The sequence below is a fragment of the Fringilla coelebs genome (genome assembly GCF_963513975.1).
Source record: "Fringilla coelebs genome assembly, chromosome: 12".
Classification (NCBI taxonomy): Eukaryota; Metazoa; Chordata; class Aves; order Passeriformes; family Fringillidae; genus Fringilla; species Fringilla coelebs.
The window spans coordinates 7,344,948-7,357,279 of NC_140038.1; the positions used below are offsets into that span (position 1 = coordinate 7,344,948).

General features: G+C 41.0%; 1 protein-coding gene across 2 annotated transcripts in view; it reads left to right on the top strand.

Moving 5' to 3' along the window:
* Window positions 1–364: 364 nt before the first annotated feature.
* The window catches only part of MTMR10 (myotubularin related protein 10), a 36,066-nt gene continuing 24,098 nt past the window's right edge, over window positions 365–12,332 (top strand). The window contains exons 1-2 of one of the 2 annotated variants that reach the window (XM_084213953.1): window positions 365–678; window positions 1,960–2,020. In XM_084213953.1, the coding sequence (XP_084070079.1) occupies window positions 625–678; window positions 1,960–2,020 (115 nt within the window). In that variant the 5' untranslated portion in view covers window positions 365–624. Of the gene's footprint in view, window positions 679–1,959; window positions 2,021–8,634; window positions 8,737–12,332 lie in introns of those variants that run through there. The other variant, XM_084213954.1, reaches the window with a different exon arrangement.

Consider the following 12,332-nt stretch of genomic DNA (forward strand, 5'->3'; position numbering starts at 1 on the left):
TCTCACCAGCCCCTCTCTCCACCATGCCCGAGCTGGATTTTACCGCTGCCTTACGAGCCAGCCCCGGGTAGCGGTAACTCCTGCAGGCCCCGGAGCGGGGGCTTCACTTCCCACGGGGCTCAGAGGCCGAACTGCGGCAACCCTCCGCTTCGGTAGGCGGCCCCGTCCGCCTCAGGCCCCGCGTTTGGCTGTCCCTGGGCAGGCCCGGACCAGCATGAGGCCGGCGGGGCGGTGACCCGGCCCCGGCAGTGCGGCCGCTCCGGGGCTGCGCGGTGCCGCGGGCCGGCCCTCACCGCCGGGCCGCTTGTTCCCTCCGCGCCGCCGTACGCGGCCACAGCCGCGCCCGCCCCTCACGGCCCGGCCGGGGCCGCCGCCCGCCCAAGGAGCCGCTGGGCCGGCTCGGGGAGGCGGAGAGAGCCGCGGGGGCTCCATGCGGGGCGGCAGCGGCTCCAGCCCGGGCCTGCCCAGGCCGCTGGCTCCTCCCTTGGGGAAGGAGGGTGCGCCGGGGCCGCCCCCGCGGTGTGACGGGGAGCGCAGCCCGAGCGGCCGCGGGTGCCGGGCCTGAGCCGGCGGGTGTCGGCACCACCTCCGCGGCCCGGCCCGGCCCGGCCGTCGGCGGCCACAATGTTCTCCCTCAAGCAGCCCAAACCCACCTTCAAGTCGTACCTTCTGCCTCAGGTAACTGCCTTTTACTGCCATTACCGACCTGCCCTCCCTGCCCTGCCCTGCCCTGTCGTGCCTGTCCCGGGCCGTCCCTGTCCCTGGCCGAGGTGCCGCCCGGGGGCTGTGCCCGCTGGCCCGGGGGCTGTGCCCGCTGGCCCGGGGGGTGGCGAACAGCATCTGTGGAGGGGCTGCCGGGTCCCCGAGCCCTCCGTGGCACCGGGAAACAAAAGCTGCGCAGCCGGTTCGGGGTGCAGCCCCTCGGCCTCCGGGTCTCCGCGTCGCACACGGACAGAGCCCGCACGGCGGTCGGGAAGCCGGACTTCTATCAAAATAAAGTCCTGTGTTCATTAAAATCGGCCCGTGGCAGATTATTTTGGAAAGTTGTGAGTTATGCTTCAGGTGTTTGGGCTCGCTTTGCTCGCTGCTCTGGGCGGGATGAGGAGAAAGCAGCGAGCGCTGCTTTGCTGTGCAGATAGTTAAACTCTCACTTGTAGCCATCGCTTCATGCTTAGAACGTGTCTCATGGCATAAATAAGAAAGCCGAGTATATGTATCAATTATATATAGCGCATATAGTACTGAGTGTGTCGAGAACCACTAGGACTTTTTGTGTCATCTGGATGTGCACTTGACAGAAAGTGATATTTATTTACTTTAGACAAGACAGGACCTCTTCTAGCAACGTGTTTGACATGTTGACTCATTTTTGGTTTTTTCCCAATTTCTTAGTAGAAGTGAGATGTCCATATAACACGGTTCTGGATATTCCTAGTCCTGGTTATATTGCTATCATTGTAGGAAATGTGGGTTATTTCACTAAAGGTTCCAGTCTTTTTATAGAAGATTTTAATTTTTAAGGTTTGAAACTGAAGTGCAAGTAGGCATATGCCTGTTCTAGGCCTTAGGTTTTTTTGAAATCTTTCCTATGTTGGAAAGCTGTGCATGTTGGAAGTTAGTAGAGAGTTTTCTTGAACTTGAGTGTCTGTAACTGTAAAACTTATTGAAGATCTCGAGCCATTATGGAGTGTCAAGCCAAATTGTTTTTTATTCGTCCTGTGACTTGTAATAGTTTGTGTTGCCCAACTTGTTAAACATGAATATTTTGAGTATTTTATTATTATTTTGGTACCAATCTAAATGCCTTCAAAATTTTTAAAAACTCTTGCTATGGTTGGATTCCAGCTCCTTAAGATGAACCTTTTTGGTTTAAACAACCTTTTCTTCTGTACAAGCAGGTTGTGTCTGACTGTAAAGTTCTGAACCTTAAGTAAATTATCTTTTTTTTTTTTTTTTCAGGCTGATGACAATATAACATCAGAACCAAGGATTAAAAAACTGGAACCAGTACTTTTACCAGGTAGGCATGAATCAGGAATTTTACAAATACCTCTGTTGGTATTGACTTTGATGTATTTTAATCTTAGCATTGTTTAAGGGAATGTTGCTTTTGAGCAGGAAAAGGTAATGATATTTGTGTCTGAAGAAACTTATTCTAACACAGCTGAAACTCAATAAATACATAGGCAGTTTTGCCTGTGTGATGCTTTACTACATATAGAATAATGTCTTGGTTTTATTGTGAGTTTTGGAAATTAAAACAATGTTAAGTGGTTTTGCATTCTTGAGAGGGTTCAAAAGATTACTGGTAATTACACTTTCATCAGACAGATTTTACCTGTGTGCAGAACCCAGTAGCAAAGCCTGTGTCAGAGTCTTCCTTTATTTTAAAGGAAAATAGTCACAGAATTTCCAGTATGTGGGTATGATTGACTTCTGTATTGGAAAACTTCTAATGCCATCTTTATTCATTTACTCTTATTGAATATGGTGCTGTTAGGTAAGTTTGGAATTTGTGTCTTCAGACCTTAACAGAATGATTGGGGTGTAGGTGAAATAACTAGATGCTTTTATTACTGTTCATCATAACATGTTTATAAAAATGTAGGGTATTAATGACGTCCCTATTTTAAATAAGAAATAGTCTCTGGTAGATGACAGTTTGAGCAATGAGGATTTCTAAAAGCCATTTTTCAGATATGGAAGGAACAATCTACTGTTCCCAAGATTACTTTCACTGCAAACTGTACATCACAGTAATAAATTTGGCTTGCAGTTTCTAAGGATCATTTTGAGCTTAAAACAATGTCATACTACAGTTTTTTCTTAGCATTCAGAATGTATATTTAAAAACATGAATTTACACACACACTGATGTAGGTATAAACAACTCTTAAAAATTATTTCTGTCACTGCTTTACATGGGCCTGTTGCTAATTAAGCAGTACTAACTGATATGTGATATGGTCCAGTGAGGTACCTTAGAGGCTGAAATACTGTGGAAGAGGTTTAACTGAAAGAGTAAATAACAATTGCCTGACATTCTTCATGAAACAAAAGAATGCAGAGTTTGCTTGAGGCGTGAATGTCCTAAAATACATTGCTGAGATTGCTTGATATTTGAAATAGTTATATTTTTATGCTTGCAAAACTTCTGCTTACCACTTGGCATCTCACTGATTGTGTTGCAGTTGATATTCATCCAAGGCCTTTGACTCACAAGGAAGTGACTGCGTGTTCTTCTCTGAGACATTCCGCAGCAAATGCAGGGCAGTATGAGAGTGCTTTGCTCAAAATGTAGCACATCTTGCCTTTGCTGTGGGACCTGGCCCTGAGCAGTCACAAATAGTAACTTCTGTGCTGCCACTTTTTGCAGTGTGGTTCATGCTCTATTTGTGGAACTCCAAAGTACTCTGAAAATGGTGCTGACTGGGTTTGTTTTTCTCAACTGGCTTGTATTTATTCCCTCTTTGCATTATTTTCCTTGTCTGCACTCTCTTTGAAGTCAGCATTTGATGGCTTTTGGAACATTTGTAGTAAGTTGCCCCAAGCTATATAGAAGCCACAGTATGAGGTACCACAGATTTAAAATTTCCACCTCCATATCATTCTTAGGTATTATTTTGAATTATTTCACAATAAGATTCACTGCTCTGTATAGCCACAGAGCAGCTCTGACAAAATCTGTTCATGACTCTGTATGAGAGTTGGGAGGGTGTTAGAAGTGACTTATTTTAAATTACTTAAATGCAATTCTTCCTGTTTGAAGTTAAGCACCAGCCTAAAGACATTTTTTGTTTCTGTCATCAGCCGTGCTGTAGAAAAGTGCATAAACAAGTACACATTGTACTGTTGGATAGACTGGCTTGTGGATTTGTCATAGCCCAAGTTACTGGCCAAATTCCAACTCATTTAATTATATTAAGGCTGACTTGCACTTCCTTGTAAATACAGTTTCAGTATGGCATTCCTAATATCCTATCCTTAACAATTGTGTGAAATTGCTTTTGCTCTCAGGAACAGAGATAAACCTGAGTGGCTAAATGTTTGTTACGCTTTTTTAAGTAGTGGAGTTTTTAAGGAGTTCTTTTGGAATTAAGTTACATTAGCACAAGTGGGTACTGGTTTTAGTAATCTTGAAAACCTGCAAATGATTGTATTAAACTTTTGATTCCTAAAACTTAGTGACTCTGAGGGAGTGGCTTGCTTACTAATTCCAAAGGAGCTAAATACCCTGCTGTCTAACTTGTATTTCTGTGCGGTGAAGGTTAGGACAAGGAGTTACAGGCTAGGAAATAATACATCTGGTTAGAAAATGAGGTGGTTTTTACTTAAAAAAAGAAAATTAATTGCAATCAACTATCAACTTTCAGCCTGTAGATTTTGTTTTAAAAGTTTTCTCTGGAGCCCAGACCCCACATCACATCAGAATTTGGAGCAAAAGCCTGTATTCTCATGGAACTGTATGCCCTGAGGAGGGTGTTTATTGGGAAGAGGAACAAGTATCATTTAAAACAAGTGAAAACCTTGGTTGTAAGGGGCAAGTCTGATACTGCAGTAGGGAAAAGCAAGTAATTTTATAGAATTTAGTATAATTTCATTGCAAAACGGATGATAGAGGTTTGAGGTGGACTTATGAAAATGTTTTCTTTTTCTTTCACTGTTTTCCTAGTGTTAGCTCTGTGAGTGAGAGTTTCTGCAGAATTAGTTAAGAGTTGGCCTCTGTAACAGTTTCACTTTTTTCCCCTTTGTTTGTGTGCATTGCTAGTTTTATAAGCATGTCAAAGAGGAAAATTACAGAAATAGCAGGTAGTCTAGCAGTCAGTCTGTTAAAGTGCCTTGCCTGGGTGGTAGGAAATTGGTCTGTTTACCTTAGGGGAGTGCAGAGTTCATGCTGTTAAACCTGAAGGTGTGTTTTGTTCTGGGGATCAGCTGTAGCCTGTTTTCCATAGCTGTGTCTGTAGCATTTCCAAGTCATCAACTTGATCATTGGAAAAACCTGTCCAGCACAAGTGGGCTGTGAATGCAGCGTGTCTCCGTGCTGTGAATGGCAAAGCAGTGTGCAGAGGTGCAGTACAGGCATGGACAATGGGCCAGTCCAGTGTCTGTACTGGAACCAGTGCCACACTGTGCTTTGGGCAACACCAAGCAGCGAGATCCTCCCTGTTGCTCACACAGGGCATTCTGCAGCAGATTATGTAACCAGTGGAGCATCTGATTGTGAGGAAAGGATGGTTCTTCCTGAATCTTAATGTCAACTTGAATTAGTTAAATTGTTGCTCAGTATGCTAATTTGCTAGTAGATTAAGATAGTAGTTGTTACCTGTAAGTTTTTTACAAAAAGGCTGGAAATGGTTATTAAATAATAGACTAAACCGAATTAGAATAGTAGTTTTTATCTTTAGGCTTGTTCATGCTAAGGCAAGTTAAAGGGGCGGCGGTGGTGAGGTGCTATTGAAAGCAGTTATGCACAGGCTGTTGTGTCTGCCCGGTTTTGTGGTCAGATGACAGAAGTGACCCTGAGAGCCGTCACCGGTGTGTGGTCACAGCCGCGGTGGGTGACCAGCAGGGCCGGGCGGGGACACATGTCACCTCTGGCTGCCGGTGGCCGCGGAGGCACTGAGGCAGAGGGGAGCAGGGCCAGCAGCACTGCAGCTGCTCCCTCTGAGAGTGCGGTATGGGGGTTTCCTCTTGCAGGAGCCTCATGGGACACCCGGGTGAGGAGTCACAGGATATCACAGAAACCGTGCTACCGCGTTCAGTTCCTCTTGCTGGATTTGTCTTCCTTGAGTTCATGCAGTTGCTTTCTATAGCCGTGTAGACGTTTATCACCCACAGCTTCACAGGGTAACAAGTTCCATAGTTTAATTATATGCTGTTACAACTCCATTGAATTGTTTGGTTTTTTGTTGTTTTTTTTTTTCTGAAATAGCCACCATCTAGTTCCTTTGGAAAAATCCTAGTTCTTGTAGGACACAGCAAACATCAAGCCATATTCCTCCATTTAATGCAAGTTGTGATTTTTAGACATGTGTTAAATGTCCACTTTGTTTTGCGTCCCTTTGGCTTAATTGTCTTAGTAGGTCCTAAAAATGAAGTTTCCCATATCTGTAATCATCTTTTTGATTAATTCTGAACGAGTTCCTGTTTTTTGCTGAGGTGGAATTATGCATCCTGTTCAAGTTTTTTTCCATTGGATATATTCAACTTTTATTTAATAATGCTGATTGACTTTACCACCTGCTTTTTTGATTTCTGTTGGCTTTTTTATATACGTGTGCCTTTAGAAAGGCAAGTGACTGTAGAAATTTAATTTTGGGAGGTTTTAAAGACTGTGTCATGGAAAGATTTAATCTTCTAGAAGAGTCTGTTTCTCTCCCAAGTTAGCTCCCAGCTTTTTGGTTTTTTCTGCTTTCTGCAATTCCTTGTTACATTGAGTCATGTGTTCCAGAGCAGCTGCAACACATCATGTGATAGTACAGGGAAACTCAGTCTTCACTGAGGCACCCTTGTGCAGTAGTGCCCCAGGTACGTTCTTGTCTCGCTGCTCTGGACCCTGCGCCTGTTCCTCGGCATTTCCTTTGGTCCGCGGTGTGCCCGGCGGGAGAGCAGCGGCCGCGCTGTGCCGTGAGTGCCCGGGGCAGGGCGGGCGTTGTGCGAGCCGGGGCCCGGGTCGCTGAGGTTAATGAGTGACCCCCGCCATCCGTCGGGTCTGCCCCGCTTGGCTCTTAGGAATCATTTCGCCTTCATGCCTCCGAAGGAAAACTGGGGTTGTTTAGTTGGTACAAGCGCTGTGCTGTGGGTGCCTTTTCCTGCGGCTGTTTCTGGAATGAGGTACTGATATTCAGGAAGGCATTACCTGATCTGCTGAAGATGTGCATGTGCTGCTGGTGAGCAGCGGGAGCCTGTCAGTGCTGAACTTGCCTGCAGGCAGCTCCTCACTGCTCCAGAGCACTCCGAGCTGTTGATTCTCATTCCCAGTGTTGTGGAGAGCTCGCCAAGGCTCCCTCCCTTCTTGTGCAGCTGAGTAAGACTCATCATATTGCAGGCTTAGGTTTTTTCCCCTGTGTCAAGTTTGTTATTTGAAAGTGAAATGTTACTGTGAAAATTTGTTTGTTTTTAAAATTAATAGGTGATATTAAAAAGGAAGCAAAAAAGCTTTGTAGCTGCAACTTGTTTTCACGAATCAGTGTCATACAAGAGCATGAAATTATTTTCGGCATTTAAGAGTGGCCAGAGTAGAAGATCAGAATGGCAATTTGGAAAATAATGCAATTCCCTGAAGCTTTTTTAAAGTAGATGCTTCAGGTTTTTTTGGTTGTCTATACAAAGATTGCCAGAAGTTTTATGTAAGCTATGAGAGTTTTGAATTCTGGATTTGAAACCTGAAACAACAGGTTTCTGCAAACTAGTTTTTCATACTGCAAGAAGTTTAAAAATGAACCAAACATTTGACTTAGATTTAGGAGGAGATGTCATTTACAGTAAGTATATACTAAGTACTCTTTTCTGTTATAGCTTTTTTGTTTGTTTGGCTTAAAATAAATTTTCAGGCGTGGTTTGGGTTCAGTTAACTGCTTGTTCTGTGTTTGGGTTTGATTTTTTTAAGGACATAAGTACAACCAAGGCGGTCTGCATGCAAAATCTAAGTACCAGATACAGTCTTAGAAGTAGATTTTGCTGGATGGAGTAATTTTGTCCTGCCTTTCATTATAAAAGGCATTTCTTAAAGCTTCTAACTAGTAATATATTTTAGTATTTGTAAACATCTGCAAAAATAATTTCCTATATGCAACAGATTAGCCATAGCCCAATATGGGAATAATTTCTTGAAGCTAGGATGACCCTGTTTTAAACTAAAGTATTTCAATGTTTTTACATGTGCATTTTGCAATGGAGTTGTGAAGTAATTGGATTCTGCCCACTCTGCCCCACATTTGTTTAGTGCTACAAACCATTTAAATCCAGTAGATTCTGAATTGTCATCTGTCCAAGCTACTGGGGGGTTTGTCTCTTGGCAATTATATTTTCTTCCAATTAAGCAAGTCTTCAGTGAACTGATTCCAAACCAATTTCTAAAAAAATGCTGTATTAATTTATTTGTTAAGCCAAACCTGTATAATTTAACAAAGACTCAGTAGTACATTAGAAGTTCAGCATCTATAGGTTGTATTAGTAACATAGTTATAAAATAACAAGCTGAAAACCTCAGTTTTTTCAAATTGTTACTGATTATATTGTTTAGGCAAAGTCAGGGTTTGGGAATCTGTAGTTTATGTAGCCAGACTTAAAAATATGTAAACACCAAACTCACTCCCTCATCACTGGCTTGTCTATTGTTCACATTGCAGAACTCTGACCAAATCATTGCTAAAACTCTTATTGGAGGGGTTCTGGTGATAAGAGTTTATTTTAATTTGGCCCAACTATACATACAGATGCCAACAGGAGCTGTTTATTATTCTATTTTTTTCACACACAGGTGTGTTATTTACTACCTCAAGCTGACGCCTCTTTGTGCAACCAAAGAACAATCCAGATCAGAGCTAATTCAGGTGAAATTTGACAAAAAAGGAAGAAAAAAATCAATTTTTAACTGGATCAGTTCTCTGATGAGACTAACAAAGTCTGTCATAAATGACAGTGCCAGCACAAGACCTGAGGTGGAAGTGAATGTTGAATATGGAACTGTTTCTATTTGAGTGGTAATACAAGTTCCTGGATTAAAGCAACTCTGTAAGCAGTTTTTTAGTTTGCTGCAATCAATACTTTGGTTTCCATCTGTTTGGTAGTGAGAGCTTTGCTCCTGGTGGATGTTCCCTTCTTGCCATCTGAACTCCTGGTGTCTGTTGCTGCTCCACATTTTTGTGTCCTTCATTACAGTTCTGAGATGTGGGGGAAGCTTTTGTGGAGCATTCCCATCCTAGTTCAGAAAAGCAATTATCTTCTCAGCTGTGGGTTTGTTTGGCTTTGAGTTTGTTTTTTTTTTTTTTTTTGTTTGTTTGTTTGTTTGTTTGTGTTTTTTTTGCAATGTTCATAAAGATTAGCCATTACTGGGCAAATACTGATTTTAATCTTGTTATTGTGCATGGGAAGCACAGAGATGATAGTTGAAGACTTACCAGGAAGCCTTTAATTTTTTGCTACTTTTTCCCTTACTGAGCATTAAAAAAAATTTATCTCTTTTCTCTTAGCACACTAGAGAAACTAAAATATTAATATATGATATTTTAATCATGATTTTCTAATAAGACTGGTGAAGCAAGCTCTTTGGTACTGTGTATTTATAAGAGACCACTCTCCAAACAGTGGTCAGAGCTGTTCTTTGGAATCTCAGGTTCTCCTGTTAAAATTAAATACAAATTGTTTTTTATTCCCCAAGAATCATGAAATTGAGCTGTCCTTTTGGAACAGCCTTGTAAGAGCTCATGAAAATCAGAAAATAGATGAAAGACAATTATTTCATGAGCTTACAAATGCTTTTTTTTTTCCGTTTGGAAGTGCCTGAGCACACTGAACAGAAGATTCATTTAGAAGTGGATTAGAGACACGTACATCTAAATGCTTGATGCATACTAATTAACTCATACAGTTTTGGTATTCTCTCCACAAGAGAGCAGATAAAGGGACAAAAATGTTGTAGATTTCAGTTACTTATTAATAAAGTTTTTATTGGAAATTCCTACTTTGGAAATTCTGAAAGTTAATTATTTACCAAATATTTTACAAGTGAACTCATTATTGTGCATTCTTAACAGTTAAATAGCTACTTGAATTAACTTGGGCTTTTCTAGTGTGAACTTGTAAGACTATGTTTCACATTAACAAGCTGGTTTTCTGTTGTCTTACTTGGCTGTAATCATTACCAGCATTGTAAATGGGAAACAGGAGTTCAGTTTCCAGGTGCTGGTTTTTATAGATTTAGGTAGAAATTACATGACTGCATCAAGTACTTAATAACCTCTGTTATGCTTATGTCTGTTAGACATTGAACATTCAATGCTCATTAAAGAAAGTTTATGCTGATAAATCTGTTCTTGTGCTTCTAGTACAGCATTGGGAAAGTTCCCTTAGCAGCATGTAGGGAACCTGCAAACTTATTGAGCTTGTTTGCATTATTAATTTATGGGGTATGATTTCAGCTATTCATTGCCTTTAGCAAGTATCAGTTTTTAATGTGATAAAAATACTGCCTGGTAGCATTTTAAGATGTGTATGTATGTATGTGTGCCATGCTCCATCTCTCAATACATACATGTGTTGATCTCTGTGTATATAAAATACTGCTCAGTTCCTTTAATTGTGCAGCATTGTTGTATTCAGTCAGTATTGTCAGAGTTGTTGAAAACTGCTCAGTCTATATCACCTCCTGCATTAATTAAGGTTGTGGTCCCTCATGCTACTCAAATCAGCCTTCTTTCCTGAAAAGTTACAAATTGCTACCTTTATTAGATAAACAAAAGGAAAAAAAAAAAAAAACCAAACAAAAAAACCCCTTGATCCTGTGAGGCAGGGCAGCACCTAAACTTACAAAAATATAGTAGCGAAAATGGTGTAGAACATCCTTTATTTTAGGAGGTTAGTGATTAGGGATTATGTTTCAAGTTTTGAGGAACCAAATTGCCACGAGCCTGGTGCAGAGTGGTGTGGCTGCAGGCTGGGGGAGAGCACAGCTGTGCCATCCTGTGCTCCCTCCTGCTGATCCTGTGCTCAGCAGGGTTGTCCTGCCCCTCTCCCTGCTCCCACGTGTTCCCAGGCTCTGCTGCCTGCTTTTTATTTTGATTGTAGTGGGTTATGCATTGTGCTGGATTACATACATACTGTGAATTCTCTTAACATCCAAAATTTGAACCAGTCAGATTGCATGTGCTTTTGGGAGATTTATCAGAATTTTTGAAGTTTTAAGAATTTTTGAGGCTGTGTGTTAGATTGAGAATGTATTATCTAGATAGATCTTTCAGTATCTCCTGTTATTTTTGTGATTTGTGTATTCAATGTAGAAATATTTTTATTAAATATGATTAGGCTTTCTACGTAAGGGTGGCAACCTGTAATTTCTCTTCTGGTTTCCTGTCAAAGATTAAACAAACTGCTCTTGTCTCCTGAGATCATTCTTTGACTCTTGGAGTCAGATGGAAGTATTGACTGCTGTTCCGTGTCTGGAACAGCTTGTGACTGTTTACTGGAAAAAAGCAGCAGCTACATTGTAGAAATGTGCAGTGTAATATCTCTGAATAGCTCTGTTGTTGTCTTGTGTAGGAGAAATCACCTACTCAACTACAAATGCAAGAAGGGTTCATTGTGCAAGTCCTGCCCTTACTACTCGTGTTGTTTGTCTACTTCTGTAAATTTTCATTTTGAAAGGTTCACTATATATAGAGAGATATATAGTAATCCTATATATATAGCTAGATATAAATATCTATCTATCTATATAAAACTCTTTATATAGTGGAAAAAAACAAAACCATCAATTTGTAGAGGTGTTTGGAAACCGCATCTGTTAAATTTACAAACTTTCTCATTTTTTGGCTGAAGTTGGTGTGCACACATTCTCTGTCCTGCCATACCTTAATCCTTAGGTTCAAAATGAACAGTTCTGGGTTAGGGCTGCAAAGCTGAAAGCAGAAGATAAGCTAGGCCAGAAAATCCAGAAAGTATTTGTATTGGATGAAATGAGACTAAATGCAGTTGCACTAAAATAGGATTAGAATTAACATGTTGCAGTGTAGCCACACAATTATGAGGACTGAAGGGGGGGAAGTAAAAAGGACTGGCTTTGGAAAGAGAATGATGTAGCAGGCATGTTTTAAACTGTAGGAAATTCAAATGGAAGATGTGTGAATGTATTTCATTTATTTTCTGTTTGGTTACATCAAAGTACTGAAATAGTTTGATAATAGTAATTTGCTTTTAGAAATGTCTCCTATGTGATAATAAAAAATATTATACTTGGTAACAGATAAGTGAATGTTACAAAAAAAAGCTATGAAGTTACATTTCATTTCATGGTGTATTTAGGTCTCCATATTTTATTTTTTTTTTAATAAATACAGCGATACACTGGCAATATGTGTAGAGAGAGGAATAAAAATTACTTAGAACTCAGTTTATTAGGATGTTGTTTTTCTTCACACACAGGAGGTGACTTAGAACTTCATGTTGAATAGTTGAGGACTTAATACCAATGCTGAGGAGAAATTGCTTCAATAAATGGTTTGGGTTTTTGCAGTTATTTAGGTAAATAGATTATTTGAAGAAATGCTGGGCATTATGAAGTTCCAGGCCAGACCGTGCATTGAAACATTTTCATTACAATGTTTAACAGAAGT